Source organism: Solanum pennellii, chromosome 10 (genome assembly GCF_001406875.1).
Source record: "Solanum pennellii chromosome 10, SPENNV200".
In the NCBI taxonomy this organism is placed as follows: Eukaryota; Viridiplantae; Streptophyta; class Magnoliopsida; order Solanales; family Solanaceae; genus Solanum; species Solanum pennellii.
In genome coordinates, this window is record NC_028646.1 from 310,679 (window position 1) to 331,243 (window position 20,565).

The window sequence follows — 20,565 nt, forward strand, 5'->3', positions numbered from 1 at the left end:
CAATTATTGAATTTTTTTTTTAAAAAACTCGTTTTACTTAAATAATTGTTATCTACTATATTCAGATTAGCAAATCAAAAAAAAATAAAGGCTGAAAAGAAAAACACAAAAAATTATCCGAGTTCATAGAAATCATTGTGTCGTTAAAAAATTTAATCTCATTAAGTATCCGAGGTTGCAGATTAATTCCTTCCAAGATAAAACGGATTAACCATTAAAGAAGTAGCGGTATCGCAATCTTCGATAATTTCAACAAACTCAAAATGACAGCAACGAATCACACACACAGACACGATCGATCGATTTTGTTTTGTAAGAAATCTATACAAGAAAAGGAAAAAATTCGATGAAAAAAAATGAAAGAAAACTTCTTTATTTATAGCCAACAAAGGATAAAGGTCGGAAGTCTTTGGAATTAAGACAACTTTTCACAAAGGTCACACCCCTTTGAAAAAGGCACAACCTTTCAGACGATCATATCCCTTTAGAAAAGACACATTTTTTTATAAAAGTCACGACCCTTTAAGAGAATCGTAACTCTTCATTTTTTGTTCACACCTTTAGAACCCAACAATAACTAAATTAAAAAAGCAAGATTTGTGATCATCAATACATATTGTTATAATCTTGTGTGATCATTTAGTGAGTTCTTAATAGTATTGAAAAATTGACTTCTCTTACACATTAATACTAACAAACTATTAAAAGTTGATAGTAATAGTCTTTTCCTAAATGATGAGAACATTTTTTAAGAAGGTGAAAAAGAGGTTCTCTTAGTTCTAGTAAGAGATTTTTAGAAATATTTATGGTGCACACATGTTATTATCAATAATAATTGTATTTTGGTTGTTATGTTATCGCTAGAAGATCGATCAAAACTAATAATGATCTTCTAAGACTTAAAGGTCATTAATTCTAACTTAATGATGGACTAAACTATGAAACACAATTTGTGTTATTGGAGTAAATATATAAGGTTATGGTCACAAATCAAACGAATGATATCATTTCTAATATTCTATCGTTGGAAAAAATGGAACAACTTATACGCAAGACAAAGAGTTATTATGAAATTCATCATCTCTGTCACTTAAAATTTGATCTCAATAATGTATATTTTTTTATAATACTCATATTAATTTATGTATATCCTCAATAGATAATGTTAACGATATAATAAATAATTACCTACTAAAATAATTTAATTGTGAAAATTTCCTTAACTCCTCAGTGTATAATTATAGGTTTATTTCAACTTTTATTTTTAATTGCTAATTGAAACTCCCACTCTAATAATTTATTCAAAACTTATTCGATTATGTTAATCCTTTTTCAATAAAGGTAAATTAAAATATTTTTAAAAAAACAGCTCTAATAGCTGTACTTAATCGTGGAACATTCTAAGTATCTATTATACAATTTATTCTTGTGTATCTTCTTACTTTATTCCACAATTATTGCTTTAATTTTTAAAAGATATAACTCTGTGTTTTCTTTTGAATCAAAGTATATTCATAGCCATGTATATTTATTTGGTAGGAGCATTTATGAAAATCATTGAGAACAAATTAAGCCATAATTAAAAGGTATGGTTTAGATATTAAGGCTTTATGACAAGATCAAATTAATGTGTCCTTAAAAGTCAATTTTGGTGACAACTGAAAATATAAGCCATTTATTTGAGGACCACAACAAGGTGTGGCAAACTGGCTTTTAATCAAATGTGAGTGTAACAAAAAAAAAAACTATATTTTGTTATTATTATTATTTTTTTCAAAATAAATATTATTTTCGTAAAAAAATATATTTGTCTCAAAATTGTCACTTACAAAATTAAGGCAATAACCAATAGTTACTTTCAACTCTCTCTCTCTCTTTCTCTCTCTCTCTCTCTCTCTCTCTCTATATATATATATATATATATATAAAATCTTTGCATATTTAATTTTTCAAGAAACATTTAATTAATAGAGACAACTTATTTAATATTTTCTCCGTCCTAAAAATATAGTATTGCTTTAATAAATATTAACAATTTTTTCAAAATAAGTTTCACTTTAACAATTCAAGACAACTATGCGTTTCTATTAATTAAAGAATACACATAAAATTTATTTATCATAATTTTTAAAACTAATCATATCAAATTATTATTATATTAAAAGTTAAAGACAATCTATTAGTTCCATTCTTGAAACAATAAAAAAGTTTTCTCATTCTTTGCCTAATGACTAATGAGGACAAGAAAGTGCCTCAGCACGCAATGGAAATAAATTTAACCAAATTTGAACCACATTTATAATATTAAGAACATATATAAATTGATAATATAAAATTATATTATAGGTAAATATAAATCGATCTTATAACTGAGTTCCCTTTAATTTAAAAAAAATCGATTATTACAATTAATATTTGTTCCAAATAAATAAATACAACACATTCTCTTTAATTAGTTGTCACGTCATCGATCATTCTTAATATAATATTTTAAACATGTCAATATTATTATATATTATAAACATCAGTATAAATAAGTATTAGAAAAGAGATATAGCTGGATTCGAATCTAAGTCTCGCAAATGAATTTTTTAGCTTGTATCAGCCACACAATAGTCTATATATATAATTTTTTTTTGAAGTCACCAAGTATACGTGCACCACATCTAAAGAATGGGTCCGCTTCTGCCTCCAAGCCACTTATATAAGTTGCTTAAAAATATACTAACAATAATAATATATTTAATGAAATCTCAAAACTAAGTGAAGTCTTGAAAGAATAGTGTATATGCAATGCTATCTTGGTTAAGTAAAAAACTATTTTCAATTGACTCTCAATTTAAATAAAAAGCATATCAAAACATGTATAAGAGAATACATTAGAAAAGAAACCATATTGAAAGGAAATAAGAATAATAACAACAATAAATAATACGATAACTGAAATAACGATGGTAAATAAAAAATGTGGGGGCAGAAAACCAGCTGGCCTGTATTCCCAACAAGAGGAATTGGGGGTATAGTGTATTAATTATTATATGGAAAGGTACTTGCCTATATTTAAATTAGAATTTAATTTTGTTATGTTGTCTTTGTTATTTAAGACAATCAGAATTTAATTTCACCATTCACGGGATTTCCCACAATTAATAGGCTCTTATTCGTTTCAACTTATGAATCTTCTTTTTTTCCCCAACAAATAACTAAAAAAGAATTTTTCAAAGGAAATTAATGAATGAATTAACATGAAAAGGGAACCAACAATAACTTTGATGCAAACAAATTATAAATAAAAAAACTAGCACAAACTTGATTAAGAGATTTTTATATGGGATACTTGTAGATATATATTGTTCAGATAATTAGTTTAAAACATACGTGCCTGTTTGAAGAAATAATTATAAATGATAAAATATTGATTTGACCTGCTAAGTCGATCTAACCTAGCCTTTTATGTGATGGATATCTTACATAAATGTACAATGTATCAATATTATAGAAATAGTGTAAAATTATGTATAGATGTATACGTACAACATTTCATCTTCCTCAACGAAGCAACATTTTTTCATCTCGACGAGCTCAAATCTCCTATGAACAAATCCAAAATTTAAAATTAGTTCCTCTCAGTATTTTAATTCTTTTGACATATTATTCACTTTAAACAATCATGATTGCGACAAGATCTAAAATTTGAGCTTAGAAGCTCTTCAATGGCCATCCAAACTCAAATCTCCTCTCAAATTTTAGATATGAATTTCTGTTAACATTTCGATTTGTTTGATATATTACTCACTCAAAACAATTCAAGCAGTCCAATCCACGGCCCTCTCGAAATTGTATTGGGATAACCATTTAAGGCCCACACAAATAGTAGGCTGAAAATATGAAAATAAGTTAGTAACAAGATCCATTTATCATTTTGATTCTACATTTTTCCCCAAAAGCATGTCTCTACATTTTTTGTTTCACATTTCTAGCCCTTTTTTTGTATTTCTCAATTACATTTACAATATGTATCCCTTTTGGGACGATTTACGCGATTTTCTATCCCTCCTTCCTGTTCTCATTAATGTCTTTTCAGAGTTTGATCAACATCATGAGAATTCTCAAAAAAAACTTTGATAGGAAGAATCAAGATCCATTTTTGTTTTTGGTTCTAACATTAAGCCACTTCTATATTTGTTGGTTTAGATTGTTCTTTTACAAATTTAGCCTTGGATTTCGATGCCCTTGATGATGAACTAGATTTTGGTGTAGACTTCCTCCTTCTTTGCTTCTTAACATTAATCTCCTTATTAATCTGACTGTCCTTGTTAGTCTCAGATGTTGATTGTGCTTCGTTTGATTCTCCAACTCCTTCCAAACAAATAACCAATGAAAAAAAAAATAAAAAAAAATTGAGTTTTAACTTTTGGACACTAATAGCTAAAGAGATTCTTATACCATCAAGTCCTTTGAAAACCAATTACATGTAACAATTCATATAAATGGAACTATTAACCTAAAAAATAATACAAGTAACATAAATACAACATGTTGAAATTCAATGAAAGTGTATATAAGTTAACTTGACTTCCAAGTGAACTAATCAAAAAGCTTAATCAAGATAAGAGCTCATATTATTGGTTAATGGCATTTTGATCTTGACATATATAGTTTATTCAAGTTGAGGTCTAATTAAATATCTAGGTAAAACATTCAAAGAGGTGCTAAGTACATCAAATGTTAATAAAATTAGGTGATTTATTTATTTGCCTTTAACTTTAATAGAAAAAGTCACTCAATATTTGTATTGTATTATAAGATGCTACATAATAAATACCACATAAAATAATTACTACTTTAGAGGGCACCACAGTATAAGTCCAATAATTTGATTTTGGACAAATAGACTAGAAAAATTGTCCCTTTCTAGGGCCTATTTAGACATCTCGTGAAGGATGAGCCAAAATATTTCCCTGTCTTTGAGGAAAAGTATATAAACGCTTCGAGAAATCACGTTCATTAAGAAATCAATATATACAATGTGTAGTTTATTAAATTATGTCTATTTGATAAATGTCTTTTAAATATTTAACATTACTATAAAGTTTGAAAAATTATAGTACTAATTTTGTCTTTTAATTTCTAAGGTGGTGCTTATTTTGGAACAAATTTTTTTAAGGTGACATTATTTCTGAGACGTTAGAGTATATTATCATTTTTTTTTTCTCAAATTGACTAAAAAGAAAAAAATATCACCGGTTGAATTTGTATATTTCTCCCAACAATAATACAAACATAAAATAGGACAAACTTATTAGTTTTCAATCAACATCTAGACCAGTGTGGAAACCCTAGTTGCCATTGTCTGATTAGGACACTACACATGTGATTGAAGCCAACATATCAAATATTCTGTTTAATCTTTAAGTTTTGTTTTAAGGCACATTTTGATCAATAATTAAGGGGAAAAAACATTTTCTTAAAAGCAATGATTACCTTGAGAAGTCCATGGAGAAAGGGAAGAACCAGAATTAATACCAATAGAAGCTGCTGCAAAATCAGGCCCTTTCTTGAATTGATTCATCTAAAATAATAATTTGTTAGGCATGGGAAAACTTTGTTAAGAAAATGAATATTAGGTTAGCTCAATCGTAAAAGCTAGCTTCACGCGTGTATTCTTCGATATCAATTATCTAAAACTATATAAAGGATTAATAATTTTTTCCCTCAACCAACATATATAGGACACTTGACATAGTACAAAATGATGAAATTGCATAATTATTTGTGGACCAAATTAACATGATTGAGAAAATGAGAACATACCCAACTTGGTGCATTGCCAGATTGGCCATCCCAACCAATATGTGCCACATGTTTAACATCAGTTGGACATCCAATTTCCAACTCCCTCTCCTTCACAGCTACAAATCAATTTTCATCATCATAGATGTCTCTATTTTGTTCGAATTGTTAAAAAATATTATTAAATACGTGTTGAATCAAATCATAATGTATATTTAAAATATCCTATACGTGTTCGATAACAATTTGAAAAGCTTACACAACATAAACCTCAAAACATAAAATCTTTAGGCATTACCAAAATTATTAAACATATACTTGAATCCTTTGATGATCCCCTTCATCTTGTTTCCCATGGAAAAAACTACAAAATCCAAGTCAAAGAACCTGTGGTCATAAAATGTCAATAAATCATTCCCTAGCCTAACCAAAAAGGCAAACACATGGAAAATATTATAAAAATGATACAATTTTAAAAATTATAGAAGAAAAAAAGAAAGGTTTCAATCATTCCCTTGCCTAACCAAGAACATGTTCAATTGAACCTTTATTCCAAAAGTCAAATTCTGAATCTGTCTCTGAATTCTGAATAATACTGAATAATAGTATAGTACCTTATTAAAGCGACGGTGATACCATACACGAAAATGTGAAAGAAAAAACTAAAGCTAATTCTCCTTCCCTTGGCCTTGCATTTTCCATTACCTTCTTCCTAATGATTTTGATATATAAATGTGATAAGCATTCATGAAGAAAAAAGAAAAATCAAACTAGTTGATCCATTAAATATAAATAAATAAATAAATAAAATGTGAGAGTTGAATGAAAACAATTAATGGTGTTATCTTCTATTGTTGAATGGATAGTTTTGTATAGATATTCAAAGGAGGGAGATAGAGGAGGAAAAGAAAGAGATAAACAAAAAGAAAAAGAGAAATGAGAGATGTGGCCAACCACTAAAAAAGAAAGGTTGGGAGGTAAACTTTACAAAGAACATTTAAATACAGAACTAATGTTTTAGAAATATTCCTCTCCATAAATTTTATATTGTATTGTTTTTTTAATAATCCCACTTTTGACTTTTTTTACACTCCCATATGCCATTTTTTAAAAGGGAAAATATACCTCTAATACCTTTTGTTAAAAAGCAAACAATCCATATATATATATATATATATATACCTTCTTGTTTTACAAATGATGTAAATAATATCATGTAACTTTAAAAAATTATCCCATTCCTTTTATATATTTATCGTTTATTATGATTTGAAGGATTATAATACAGTAAATTTAATACTTAGGTGAGATTCGGGTTGGGGTTCAAGAGGGAAAAGGACGTGATGTTGACGATTAAATTAATTTTTGAAGAACTTATCATGAATATAATTAATGGTTCTAATATTTGTGGTGATTTTGTTTGTTCGAGATATAAATGAAGGAAGAGCTTCTCTTTAGAGTTTTGCCAAAAGTTTTGATTTGATGACTATTCAAATTTTTCGAAGAATGAAGATTGGAGATAACTAATACAAGTTTTTCAAAGAATAAAGATTGACGATATCTAACTAATTCAAATTTTTCAAAAAATAAAGATTATTATGAATTATTAATAAAATGACAGCTGTGGGATTTGAACCCACGCCCTTTCGGACCAGAGCCTAAATCTGGCGCCTTAGACCACTCGGCCAAACTGTCTTGTTATTATTAAAAATTTCATATTATTCTTAATACTTATATTTCTAATAATCTGTATAATAGAAATTGCCAAATATATTAATCAAATTATAAAAAAGATTCTTCTAGGACAAAATCGAAAAGGGACATATTTAAACAAAACATAATATTGAAGGCAAATATAATCCCCAAAGACAAAAATAGACGCGGCTAAAAAGTATGACAAAGATAAATATGAATAATATTTAAAAATAGAGAGGCAAATATGAATAAATTAATGAGTAATTATTTACCTTAGCAAAATCCAGTTGTTAAATCGAGAAGTTTATATTATAAAAACTAAACACTAATCTAATGCAGTCATGTTCATTTAAAGAAGGCATCTTAGTGCTGACTTTCTTACAACTTTGTCATTTATTTTTTTTTAATTTTTCTTTTTTAAAAATGATTGAACATATTACTCTATTCATTCGTTTTATTTATATCTCTTATTTTTCGCTTTAGTTTACTTTAAAAGATTACTTTTTTTGTTCTAACTTTACGTTTAAAATATTTAAAATCATAAAATTAAATAATATTTTAATATATTATATAATTTTAAAAAAATTTATATTTAGTTAAAATTATACAAACAAAATAAAGTGTGAAGTACTTAACTCCTCTTATCAAGTTATGTTGCATTCCTTCCTTTTTAATCTATTTCTAAAGGAATGCTACCTTTTTTAATTCGAAACAACTTTTTTTAATTTTTTTTTATATTTAGCAAAATGTTTTAGAACCACAAATAACTCTAATTTATTTTTAAATTACAAAATTTTAAATGTTACATCAATAGTATCACATATTTAACCATCTTTGTTTTTACGAGGGCACAATCTTACTTATTCGAAATTTTTTTTTTTAAAAAAAAGAATATTGCTCCTCGTCATATAAGCTTACAAAACTAAATATAAAAGACAAACATAAATACCAAAAATATCAAATATAATAACATGAGTCTGAAGCAATAAAAAACAACCTTTGGTTTATTAAAGATGTTAAACAAACATAAAATATTTTATTTCCACATTTGCCATTAATATGAGTGAAAAGGACCATTTATTAGCCAAGAATCCTCAGTTATAATTACTCTCCCAAGAAGAATTTCATTGAAGAAAACAAAAATGGAGAGAAAAAATTGTTCAATGGCTAATCTCCTCTTAATTGGAGTTGTAATTGCTATCCTATGCTCTGAAATTAAATGTTCATTTGAAGACAACTTTAGTAAAAGTGATTGTCCTGACTCTCACTTCAAGACTTCTGAAGATGGACAGATCTGGTATCTATCATTAGATAACAAAGCAGGTAAGTACGTTACGTACCATCATATTTCTTTGTAACAACATACGTTATTTGTCTAGATAGATATTGCAAAATGTTATGAAAAAACATATAGTGCTTTTTATTTTTGACATTTGAACCTTAAAGTACTTTTTCTTCTTATAGGTTGTGGATTTATGACCAGACAGAGATATAGATTTGGTTGGTTTAGCATGAAATTGAAATTGGTAGGAGGTGACTCAGCTGGTGTTGTTACAGCTTATTATGTAAGTTGCAACATTTGGAATATATATATGTCATGCATAACTTAATTTAGTTATATATATACATTGATCATACAAAAAAAATTCTTGTGATTAATCTATTTTTGAAGTTCCTTACTATCTCAAATTTAATATGGAAAGTTGATGTCATGGATCTTAACATTTTTAGTTAGTCAACTAAAAGAATTTGGTCTACCTAGCCATTGTCGATGCATATTGAGTATATAATAAGTGTATAACGTATACAAGTTAAATTTATGAATGTGGATTTTTACGTGTTAGAACTTATAAAATTTAAATCTTAAATTCGTCAGATGTGCACAGAAGATGGGGCAGGGCCAACTAGAGATGAGCTAGACTTTGAGTTCTTGGGGAATAGAACAGGTGAACCATATCTTATTCAGACAAATGTGTATAAAAATGGTACTGGTGGGCGTGAGATGAGGCATGTTTTATGGTTTGACCCTACTCAAGACTTTCATACATATTCCATCCTTTGGAATTCTCATCAAATTGTGTAAGCATCTCTTTCGATTTTAAATTTTGGATTAGTTTGATCAGTAGCTGAGTCTGTAATTTTACATATATAATTCAAAGTATTAAGAATGAATATACGAAAAGTCAAGAGGATTCAATATTTAATATATTTATCTAAAAAATAATTTTAACATTATATTATAAAATATATGTTTTGAGGGAATGAGGTTTAGATGAACCACTTGCACTCATGTCACTCCAACCTGTATCAAATTTCAATGCGAGTATCAGACCTGTATATACGGAGATTCCACTTTAAAACATTTCATGGTTGTACTTAAATTTATTAGGGTAGAGATCTGTTTCTATAAGTCAAATGAATAAATAATACTATTACACCTAGTACCTTCTTAGAAATTGGGGTGCACTGGTAAAAATATTATAACTTTTAAATTAGTCAACTCTTAACTTTCAAGCAAAAGGAAATAGATTTAAATGTATAAATGTTAGCCATTACAATTTGTTACTCTTATTTTTCTTTTTACTCCATTTTAAAAAAGATTGTTTTTTCTTTCACATTTCAACTTTTCACCTGACATATTTACGATCATAAATCAGATTAAAGATTATTTTGATATATTCTGCCCATCTTTATATGTATTTATTTGTTGTATGTGCAGATTTTTCGTAGATAAGGTTCCAATAAGAGTATACAGAAACGCGAATTACACGAACAATTTCTTCCCTAACGAGAAGCCAATGTACTTATTTTCGAGCATATGGAACGCGGATGATTGGGCTACTCGGGGCGGGTTAGAGAAAACAGACTGGAAAAATGCACCATTTGTATCAACATATATGGATTTCAATGTTGATGCTTGTCAATGGGAAGATCCTTTCCCTTCTTGTGTTTCAACAACTACTCAAAATTGGTGGGATCAATATAATTCTTGGCACCTTTCAAGTGATCAAAAATTGGACTATGCTTGGGTGCAAAGAAATTTAGTCACTTATGATTATTGCCAAGATATTGAGAGATATAAAGTAAAGCCTGAGGAATGTTGGTTAAGTCCATGGGATTAATTACTATTTCAATTTTGATTTAAGAGTGTGTAGATGTTGTATTGTTTTGTCATGTGTATTGGATCATGAATTCAATTTTATAATAGGGTTACCTAATAGCTAAGGATTTCAAATATATACGAATGACTTTTTATTTTGAATTTAAATCAACCTTCAGACTCTCAAATTACACATATCTAGAAGTTGATGCAAATCTTCAAATTTTATACTTCAAAAATCATGATTTAAGGTTCAGATCTAATAGCTACTAGATTCAAAATGGAATAATCAGTCTTCAGAATCGATGATTTAAGATTCTAACATTGTGAGATATGTGAAATAAACAGAAAAAAAAATAAAGCTCTTGGCCTTTTTGATTATTTAATTAAAGTTGTAACATAGTGGAAATGATCTCTTATAATCACTTACAAATTAAACAGAAGAAATGACATTTTTAGATCTCTTACTCGTAAAATTAAATATATCTCATAAAAAAGATATAAAACTAAAAATAAATTTATAACGACTACAAAATCAAATCTCCCGTAATTTAACTTGTGTGTGTTTAGTTGGTTGATACAAGAAACCTAGGAAGACCTATTTTATAACCAAAACTGTTGACATCCTCTTGGACTTGTTGTCTGAATTCTCTAAATGTAAATTTTTTATAAAGACAAGGTTCAACACAACTAAGTATTTCTGTGTCATAAGAGGGACATAAGAAAAATGCTGTTGAAAATCTCTCTCTAAATTTATTTGTCACAACTCTATGTTCAACACTTCTATAAACACCATTGCTCCATGCCTGCATCATATGACACTTTTTTCATTAATTTCTAAAAAAATAAGAGAACATATTCAACCCCATAAAAGTTATAAACACTTAAGCACTCTTATTATTTCAATTTATGTGACGGTATCTGATCGGAAATATAATTCAGAGAGAGAGACTTTTGAAATCAATGGTCAACAACAAATTTTAAAAATTTTTGTGGCTATAAATAATCACATTTAGAGCAAAATAAGAAGTCAACCTCATTTGTGCAAATATTTTTTTTGGCTGTTATAGCAAAATATTGTTATGGCGAAGATATATAGTATAAGCTAACATGAAAAAAAGTGTTTACAAATGAAATTAGATGATTACAGTGAAATGTTATTATAGAGAATGTATTATACGAAAACGATCAAAATACCTGGAATAAATCTCCAATATTAATGATAAGTGCTTCAGGATTAGGCTTAACAGATATCCATTTGCCATCTCTAAATAATTGCAAGCCTCCAATCTCATCTTGATGCAATATTGTGAGGAAGTCACTATCAGTATGTGGCATTAATCCAAAGAGTTGTGGTGAAATAGGGCATGCTGGATATCTATTCATTCTTAGGTAACAAGTACTTGACAAACATGTTTCTTTAAAATAATCCAACTTATAATTATAATAATCTCCCAATTCTTCTGCTAATAATCTTGCTAATTCTTGTGCTAATTCAGATAGTGTTGTTGCAAATTCTTCCATGGTAGAGCTGAATTCATCAAAAAAAAATAAAAAAGTTAACCAACTATCAAATCATTCAAAAAAATATATACGAATAACTACCTTCTTAAAATGTGAAAATGATACATGTTATTAGCGGCGGAGCATTGTTTGATTATTGGGATGATAAACAACGAATTGAAATGTGTCATAGAGATTATCTATCCTATATGAAATAGTCAATTCTATTATTTTAATACAAAGAAGTTTCCAAAAATTCTTATTCGTTATAAAATAGCCAATCCTATTTTAATACATTAATATTTTATGAGATTATTTATCCTATCTTTATATAAAATAACCAATCCTATTTTTTCTTATCCCATTGATGTCTAAAATCATTATTTCTTATATCATTGACGTCCAAACAACCTCATTAGATTATTAATCTCATAGTCTATATGAAATAGCCAATCCTATTATTTTAATTAGGAATAATTTTCAAAAATTGTTACTCCTTTCTTATTTTGTCGACGTCCAAACAATCTTTTATGAGATAATTTATCCTATCTTCTATATGAAATAGCCAATTTTATTATTTTAATACATAGTATTTTTCAAAAATTATTATTCCTTATCCCATCGATGATCAAACAACCTCATTAATATTAGGTAAGGGTGGTCCAGGGTTAACTTTTTGTATTTTTGTTTTAGGTTGACTGCCCTTGTCCATACTCCATAGTCATGAGGATAAGGATTAAGACATCTCCTCCTAAAGAAATGCCAAATGCATGAAACACACATTATTTTTTCCTAAAATTGATACACTTTTCACTTTTTAGGACACTCATCTCACTAAAAAGTACTGGATCATCAAATAAACAACCCCACAAGTCACAAAAAATGAACCATCATTATCAACAAGCCTGTGAATTGATCATATACTTCCACTTCGTAGGTGTAGACATTGAAATTTTGTGGAATTTTAGAAGATGTGTTCAATTCGAGTTGGGATTCTACAAATTGTGTTTAATTCAGATTAGGATTCTCGGAGGCTACTCAACCCTAAACCCTAGTTTATTCCTATATAAAGGGTACTATCTCGAATACTCCGCAAATTGATGGATTATTCAAAGGTCAAATCAAAATCATCCTAGTTCGAGAAATATGTCACTAACGGCCCTCGAATCATGGATAAATCCTAGAATCAATGGATCAATAGAATTGTACACGCAATCTATCTTGATCAATAAATTTATGTTTCTTCATATTTTATTTATGATTTCAATTTATTTGCTGTCACTTTAAAATTTGTTGCAAACAAATTGGCACGACCAGTTGGACCAAATATGCCCTTCATCTCTTCTCTTTTAAATCAAATCTGAAAATCTGAAGCTGCAAAGGTGGAAGAATGAGTACTTCAAGCCTCGTCTTTGAGTTTTATCAAGTCTACGCTCCAACAAGCCTTGAAGCAGGGGGCATTTGTAGACATTGAAATTTTGTGGGACTCTACAAGACGTGTTCAATTTGAGTTGGGACTTTACAAATTGTGGTTAACTCAAATTAGGATTCTTGGAGGCTATTCAACCCTAAATCCTAATTTATGCCTATATAAAGGGTACTAAATTCTCTTAAAAGACATCTTGAATATTTCATAAAGAGATCAAGATCTTGAATACTCCACAAATCAATGGTTGAGGTCAAAATCTAAATCATCCTAGTTCGAGAAATACGCCACTAACGGCCCTCAAATCATGGATAAATCTTAAGAGAGTAGAATCAAGGGATCAACAGAATTGTACTCTCAATCTATCTTGATTATCATGTTTCTTCATATTTAATTTGTATGATTTATTTATTTTCCATATATTTAAAATATGTTGCAAACAATAGGGTAATACCTTCCTGCCTAACAAGGACGACTAGCCGTCGGCAGCACTCAAAAATGTGTATCATATCAATAAGAATTGTGATGAAATGATCGATACTACTTCATTCTTAAACAGATATTTTGAGTTCGAATTCTCCTAAGTACATACTCACATTTGTTAGGAAATGTTTACTCCTATTTCAAAGGCAAATATAAATTTTTATCGAACTTCAAATAGAATAACAGAAATTGAATGAAAAATCAAAAAGGAGGCATAAGATCAGTATTTAGTCAACCCTTCAAAACTATTCAATATATAGTATCTAAGAATCTAGCGACTATAATATATCGTAATTTAACGCCACAAATTTTATTGAAGAAAAATCTAAAAATCTAATGACTATAATGTATCGTAATTCAACGCCACAGATTTTATTAAAATATCTGTGCTTTCTCTCATAGAGAAAGATAAAAAAAAAAAAGAGACGAAATGATAAAGATATAGTATTAGCCAGAAAGAGAAGCATACACATCACTAGAGTACATAAAAGAGAAAATTAAGAGGATCTTTTCTTGATTATAATTTAAAGCTACAAATTTTATTGAGACGTCTCTGCTTTAGAGAAATAAAAACTAAATGACAATGATATAAGATATATCAATCATAAAGATTTACACACATCACTAAAGCATAAAAGAGAAAATTAAGAATTTCTTTTACTATATATAAATTTAATTTAAAATCATAAATTTTATCGAAACACCTTTATTTTCTCTCTTCCCTAAAGAAAGACGAAGAAAAGGAAAACCACATGACGAAGATACAATATAACATAAAAGAGAAAAATAAAATTTTCTTAACTATAACATAATTTAATTTAAATCCATAAATTTTATTATGACACTTTTGTTTTCTCTCCGAGAGAAGGACAAAAAGGGAGACTAGATGACGAAGATATAACAATATCTTCGGTTCGTCACATCACTAAAATATATAAAAGAGAAAATTAATTTTTTTTTATTATAATATAATTTAATTTAACTTTAAATCACTGAGACATCTCGTACTTTTTCTCTTTTTCTAGTGCATCGAATAGAAAAAGAAGATCATATGACGAATATATTAATTAATCATAAATAGAAACATACATATAACTAAAATATGTACCTGAGGCTGCTGAAACCCTTTGAGACATCAGAGAGAGGTACATGAAAAGCTTCCGACCATGAAATCTGCCGAAGGCAAGTTGCCGTTGGCGTTCCCCAACGGTAACTTCCTTCGGAGAAATTAAGACTTTTATCAATATTTATCTTTTCATTGAACGTTTTCTTGAAAAGCTTGACTTGCTCTGTCCTCATTTGTCCCAAAATATTGGGTGAAACTCCATGGTTCACCACTTGAAAAAAACCCCATTCTCGCGATGCCTTGGCTATCTTCTTCTTGCATTCTTCTCTCTCGAATTTGTTTCCATAGTTAAGTTGATGAAGATTTATCAAAGGCAACTCGCATTCTTCCACCATGAATAGGTCATTGTGTTCATCATCGACTATATTGGTATCAATAAGATTTTTGTATGTCTCCACAAATGGAGGATCAGGTGATTCTTCCATGCTTATGGTCTGAAAAGAAACGTGGTGTCAGATAACATCACATGAAATTCACCAGAAAAATGTAGAATATATATAGCATTTTTTGTGGTGCCTCTCTTGTCTACTTTCGCTTGAAAATTACATTATATAGCTAACGAAAAAAAAAGAGTAAAGTAAATGTTTATGTATACATACATTGAATTGGCTTTTTGATTTACGTGTGTCATTCTTTTGCAGGGATAATGTTTCTTTGTACCGTTCAAATTTTATAGGATGTCCCCATAGGGTATATGTATGCATACTAATTTTCGTGTTCTGATTTAAGCGTCTTATTTTTTTTTACAAGTTATTTCAAAGTGAATATGTATTTCTAAATTTAGTAACTTCTATCTAATATTCTACATAGATTGTTTAAGATTATAAGAATAAAATGACATTTTGATTAATTACACAAGTTTTTAATTTAAGATTATTACTATATTCAAAAGTCTTTCTGATTTTTTTACTACATGTTTAATCGAATCAGAACTCTACTGAAGGCTTATTTAAAATTTTGTAATTAGCACTCTATATAAATATCGTTAAAAGTTAGATGACATTAACTTAATTGTTATTGAAAGAAAAATTTGTTACCATGAAATATCTTTTTCAGTGTAGTTTGTCCATAGAACCTATACTTGTTTTCGAAATATGACCATAATTATGTTGTAGAATATGGTGATATATCATTTGAGTATATTAGGAAGAAGAGAGAATTAAACACTATGTTTCTTGAATTTGTGATACTATGTTTTTTGGTCAGGACAATTTAAATGGCATTTGGACATAAAGAAATATGTGTGTCCTATAATTAGGAGGGAGGTGGTGAAGGAGCAAAGGAGCCTTGTGCACCCAAACAACGACCATTGGCATTTAAAAATTGAAGTATTGCATGTGTATTTAATTGGTCAAAGATCCCCAAGGTTGATAATTAGACAAACGCGTATGAAATTAGGATTTGAACTTTATAGAATTAAGATTTAAATCTTTTAAATTAATAATTTCATAGATATTTTGAGACATCCCAATCAAAAGTTGGACCAAACCTATATAAATCTAGCTCAATATGAATTTAGAGGCGTTATATACATTCTATTGTAAAAAAATTATATTATATATATAGTTAAAAAGAGTTTTTTTTGTTTGCGTACTATATTATACATTGATTTTACTTGATTTTTTTTTTAATCTACTATTTCATATTTTAACACATTTTAATAAAAATTCTAACTTCGAGATTTTTTTATTTTTTTTTTATGATTCTCCATCACAAATCATGGTACACATGCTCTATCAATGTTGACAGCCTCCAGCCTCGTCTATTTTATTAATTAAAAATAATGTTCATGTTCCCTTTTCATTTGGAGAAGGGGTTGGGTGGGGTGTATAATACAAAGATTCATTTTTGTTGAATGTTAGTTTTACAAACAATAAAATCAATTATCACTCCAAAATCTTTTATCATAATTCCGATTTGTATGTGTTTTAAAAATTACATAAAAAAACACTATTAATATATATAGTTAATAATTCAGCATATGACAAAGTTATAATAATATAAAACTATTTAAATTTTTATTATATAAAATGAAACGAAGAAAGTATAAAGTTTGGTACACTAGTAATCATATTTCCTATAAGCTTAAGCTGGTATAGTGAAAACACTTTATATTTACTTAATTGTTCTTCAACACTAGCTACTAGCTAGAGTTAGCATATTATCCAAATTTTGTAACGAAGTGTTGTAGTATAATTAAAAATAATCACTTTCTCTATTAATGATTTAATCTTATAGATCAGATGGTCACACACTAAAATTCAATAAACTAATTTCATATAACATCAACATCGATAACTTAAAAATATTCTAATTAATTTGCAAAGATTTTTTTCTTACTTGGTTTGCTTGTAGAGGTAAGCTTGAAGACTTCGTCATAGAGCTTACACTTAATTTGCCTGTGTTACTAAAGAAGCAATCCACATAAAAATATCATCAATAATAAATAATACACTATAATTCAAATGAAAAAAAAAAAACTAAATAATAATACTAGTGTGCATGGCTACGCCAAAAACAATATTACTATTTAAGTAGTGTTGCTTCTCAAACTTTCAAATTTTGCATTTGCCTGTAAATATGATATTCTTTATAACACTCACATTAAAATGATCTTTTAGAACGTAAATTCGAACCACAAGATGAATAAAGACATAATAACTAAATAAAAATATGTTCTACTTACCAAATCAAAAAATACTACATGAAAAATAAAACCAAAATAATTAAAAAAAAAAGAAGAAGGGTAACTTACATGGAGAATAGAACTAAGCTTCTTAGGCAGTCGATTGTTTTGTAATGCAGAAAAAGAATAATATTTATAGGGAAAGGAAACAACTTGTAGGGAAAAAAAATAGTTAAATGTGGTTAGGCGAATTAAGAATTTAAATTTTTTAAAATTTTAAGTCGTGATAAGAGAAGTAATTAATTTTGAGATTAGTTTAAGAAAGAATTTATTTTATTTTTGGTTATCAAAATTACGTGATAACTTATTTCAGAATTATAATATTATTTTTATTCATGTTAGGGGTGATAAAAATTTTAAAATAATTAATTTCGAGATAACTTATTTTCAACTATACAAGCTTTAAGTGCAACTAATTCATGAAATCTTAATGTAAGATTATTTTTTTGTATATTAATAAATTTTTATATATAAATAAATTTGAATCAAAACTAGTGAATTCTATTTACGAATTTAAACACCGGATGATATTAATATTATTATTTGAGTGTGTATAGCAGAAGAAAACGTGGCTCATTAAAAAATCAGAGAAATTCTTCTGCCTTTTATGGCAAATATCTTTTTTCCTTTGATGTTACCTTTTTTTGCTAATATGTTTATTGGTGTAGTTCGAAAGAGTGATCTTTTAAGGATGTGTTCAATAGGAAGAAAGATATTTTTTATGAATAATATATTTAGAAAATAAGTTGATTCTTTATTTATTAATATTTGTTGTAAGTAAAAAAATATTATTATATTTTTTTATAATTTAGCAAAATATTAGGGGAGTAAGACGGAAAGTGGACTTGGGCTCGGTAATTGGATGAGTTGGGAGGAGGTAATAAATTTTTATTTATTTTTCATTCGATGTTAAGTATTTATATTGTGTAAAATTTTATTTGAGAAAAATATTTTTTATCATTAATTATTTTGTATTCAGGCTTCGAACTCAAAATCTCTAATTAAGAAAGAACTAGCCCATATCGCTACACCACATCCATCGGTGGTGGAGATAATGAATTTTAATCATATAAAATTTGTTACACCATTCTTTATATTTATCTCATTATGAAGAATTTATTTTCTAACAAAATATTTTTTTTCCCTTTTTCCGTTAGAAAAAATGTTTATCTCATTTTAAAAAAACTTTCTTCTAAAAAAAGATAAACATTTCAAAAAAATTTGACCAATCAAATATATTGAAATTGAAAAATATTTCTTTTCAATAGCTAATACATCCTTAATTTCATTGGCTAGGTGAGTGAGAAAAAGTAGTGGTTTAAATTTTTTTTTTTGGGGGGGATAATTAAATTTAGTTTAATTTTTTCTTTTTTTCTAATTCAAGTATTTATATTACGCAAGATTTAGTGTCATTTCTAATAGCATATTATTCAACCAATAATGGTTGTTGAAAACCTAACTTAATTTCCAATCACAAACTTAATATTGTTTCATTTGGCTCTCATTCTTCCAAGTCTTGCCTCCCTTCATCATTCAAAATATTTCCTCTCTTAAATTTCTTTTTCCTCTTCTCCAAATTCTTATAGTATGAATTTTGACAAATATTTGGACATACATTTTTTAATCGATTATATTGCAATATATTTGTGTAAAAATCTTGAATATTGAGTCGATGTAATTTGATTTATTAATACATAATACATGTTAAATTTTCTTCGATTTTTTTTTGTATGTTAATTTTTTTTTATGTGATTTTCTTATTAAAAGTTCTGACTCCGCAACTGATTCTGCTACGTCGAGAAAAACAAGACACATGATAAATTTCTCGACCGGTCCCAAACAAGAAAAAACATGGGGAATTATTGATAAAACAAAGTCTCATGTTTCGTCTAGACTCCACGTCTACACTATTGAAACAAAGGAAATTTTTTTGCAGGCTGAGAATTTAAAGGCTTCCATGTGCAATGCTTTGATGCAGGACACAAGCTACTGATGATGGATACTTATTATTTTTTGTACCATACCCTTAGGCTTCATTTTATGATATATATATATATATAATAATCTTAGTTGATATTTTCACATATTGCATTTTAACATCATAGTCCTTAGCTTATTTAAGACTCGTCTCTTTGTTCGATTAGGATATTTTTTTAAAAAAAATAAAATAAAATTGAGCACATGGCTTGTATGATTTAATTAAGTAAAAATAAACATAACAAACATCCAACAATAAACAAAAATTAGGCCCTAAATGGACCCTAATGTTAAATAAAGAGTGAATTGATTTAAAGAAATTTCACTAGTGTAGGAGCTAATTATTTAAATTTATGATAGTAAGAATATTACGAATCTTATCTTATTTGGGGTTTTGGATACATAGATCTTCCGCGTCCAAATATATGTATCTCAGAATTAAGCGTTATTTCTTCTAGGTACATTGTATCGAAGTGGATTAGTTGTGTGTATTAATTGGCTTTCTCAGTTGCCTCTCTCTCTGTATCTAATAAGCCAGATACATGTATCTAGTGTGATTCACACGTATCTAGAAATCTTGCTCGCCTCTTTTCTTCTATTGCTTACCTCCTTTCTCACTATTCTAGTGTATCTGGAAGCAAAGATATATATATCTAGATATATCTGATTTGATATGGTATGAAATCGTTAATTAATGAGACAACATGTAGTTATCTCAAATTATAAAAAAATAGTAAACATGATATAAATGTTTGTCTAATTAGATGGTTTTTTCA

At 27.8% G+C, this 20,565-nt stretch overlaps 3 protein-coding genes and 1 non-coding gene across 5 annotated transcripts; 1 reads left to right on the forward strand and 3 right to left on the reverse strand.

Moving 5' to 3' along the window:
• Positions 1-3,887: 3,887 nt before the first annotated feature.
• On the reverse strand, positions 3,888-6,773 carry LOC107031854 (CRIB domain-containing protein RIC10). 2 transcript variants are annotated; one of them, XM_015233342.2, is made up of 5 exons: positions 6,408-6,773; positions 6,092-6,157; positions 5,815-5,912; positions 5,485-5,572; positions 3,888-4,359 (listed from the first exon to the last, which is right to left on the reverse strand). In XM_015233342.2, exons 2-5 carry the CDS (start codon positions 6,147-6,149, stop codon positions 4,166-4,168), a joined length of 438 nt encoding a protein of 145 aa, XP_015088828.1. In that variant the 5' UTR covers positions 6,150-6,157; positions 6,408-6,773; the 3' UTR covers positions 3,888-4,165. The 2 variants fall into 2 exon arrangements, with proteins under 2 accessions (XP_015088828.1, XP_015088827.1); XM_015233341.2 differs by having other exon boundaries at positions 6,092-6,180.
• A 635-nt stretch (positions 6,774-7,408) lies between these two features.
• TRNAL-UAG lies at positions 7,409-7,488 on the reverse strand. The gene has a single exon. It is a non-coding gene; the product is annotated as a tRNA-Leu (tRNA).
• Positions 7,489-8,611: 1,123 nt separating this feature from the next.
• On the forward strand, positions 8,612-10,690 carry LOC107001892 (probable xyloglucan endotransglucosylase/hydrolase protein 8). The gene is made up of 4 exons (XM_015199845.2): positions 8,612-8,811; positions 8,953-9,053; positions 9,365-9,567; positions 10,208-10,690. The coding sequence occupies exons 1-4, from the start codon at positions 8,631-8,633 to the stop codon at positions 10,608-10,610; spliced, it is 888 nt and encodes a 295-aa protein (XP_015055331.1). The 5' UTR covers positions 8,612-8,630; the 3' UTR covers positions 10,611-10,690.
• Positions 10,691-10,945: 255 nt separating this feature from the next.
• On the reverse strand, positions 10,946-17,934 carry LOC107001935 (gibberellin 2-beta-dioxygenase 8-like). Its single transcript, XM_015199887.2, has 5 exons — positions 17,882-17,934; positions 17,467-17,533; positions 15,109-15,560; positions 11,786-12,119; positions 10,946-11,394 (listed from the first exon to the last, which is right to left on the reverse strand). Exons 2-5 carry the CDS (start codon positions 17,503-17,505, stop codon positions 11,155-11,157), a joined length of 1,065 nt encoding a protein of 354 aa, XP_015055373.1. The 5' UTR covers positions 17,506-17,533; positions 17,882-17,934; the 3' UTR covers positions 10,946-11,154.
• Positions 17,935-20,565: the final 2,631 nt, after the last annotated feature.

Excerpts from the sequence above, each read along its gene's own strand:
- LOC107031854 (XM_015233342.2), bottom strand. The coding sequence starts at position 6,149 with ATGGGAAACAAGATGAAGGGGATCATCAAAGGATTCAAGTATATGTTT. Across the intron at positions 5,913-6,091 it reads GTATATGTTTAATAATTTTG|CTGTGAAGGAGAGGGAGTTG; the intron begins GTAATGCCTAAA and ends ATTGATTTGTAG. Across the intron at positions 4,360-5,484 it reads TTCTCCATGGACTTCTCAAG|GAGTTGGAGAATCAAACGAA; the intron begins GTAATCATTGCT and ends TTTGTTTGGAAG.
- LOC107001892 (XM_015199845.2), top strand. The coding sequence starts at position 8,631 with ATGGAGAGAAAAAATTGTTCAATGGCTAATCTCCTCTTAATTGGAGTT. Across the intron at positions 8,812-8,952 it reads ATCATTAGATAACAAAGCAG|GTTGTGGATTTATGACCAGA; the intron begins GTAAGTACGTTA and ends TTCTTCTTATAG. Across the intron at positions 9,568-10,207 it reads TGGAATTCTCATCAAATTGT|ATTTTTCGTAGATAAGGTTC; the intron begins GTAAGCATCTCT and ends TTGTATGTGCAG.
- LOC107001935 (XM_015199887.2), bottom strand. The coding sequence starts at position 17,505 with ATGACGAAGTCTTCAAGCTTACCTCTACAAGCAAACCAA. Across the intron at positions 12,120-15,108 it reads AAGGGTTTCAGCAGCCTCAG|CTCTACCATGGAAGAATTTG; the intron begins GTACATATTTTA and ends TGATGAATTCAG. Across the intron at positions 11,395-11,785 it reads ATATTGGAGATTTATTCCAG|GCATGGAGCAATGGTGTTTA; the intron begins GTATTTTGATCG and ends CATATGATGCAG.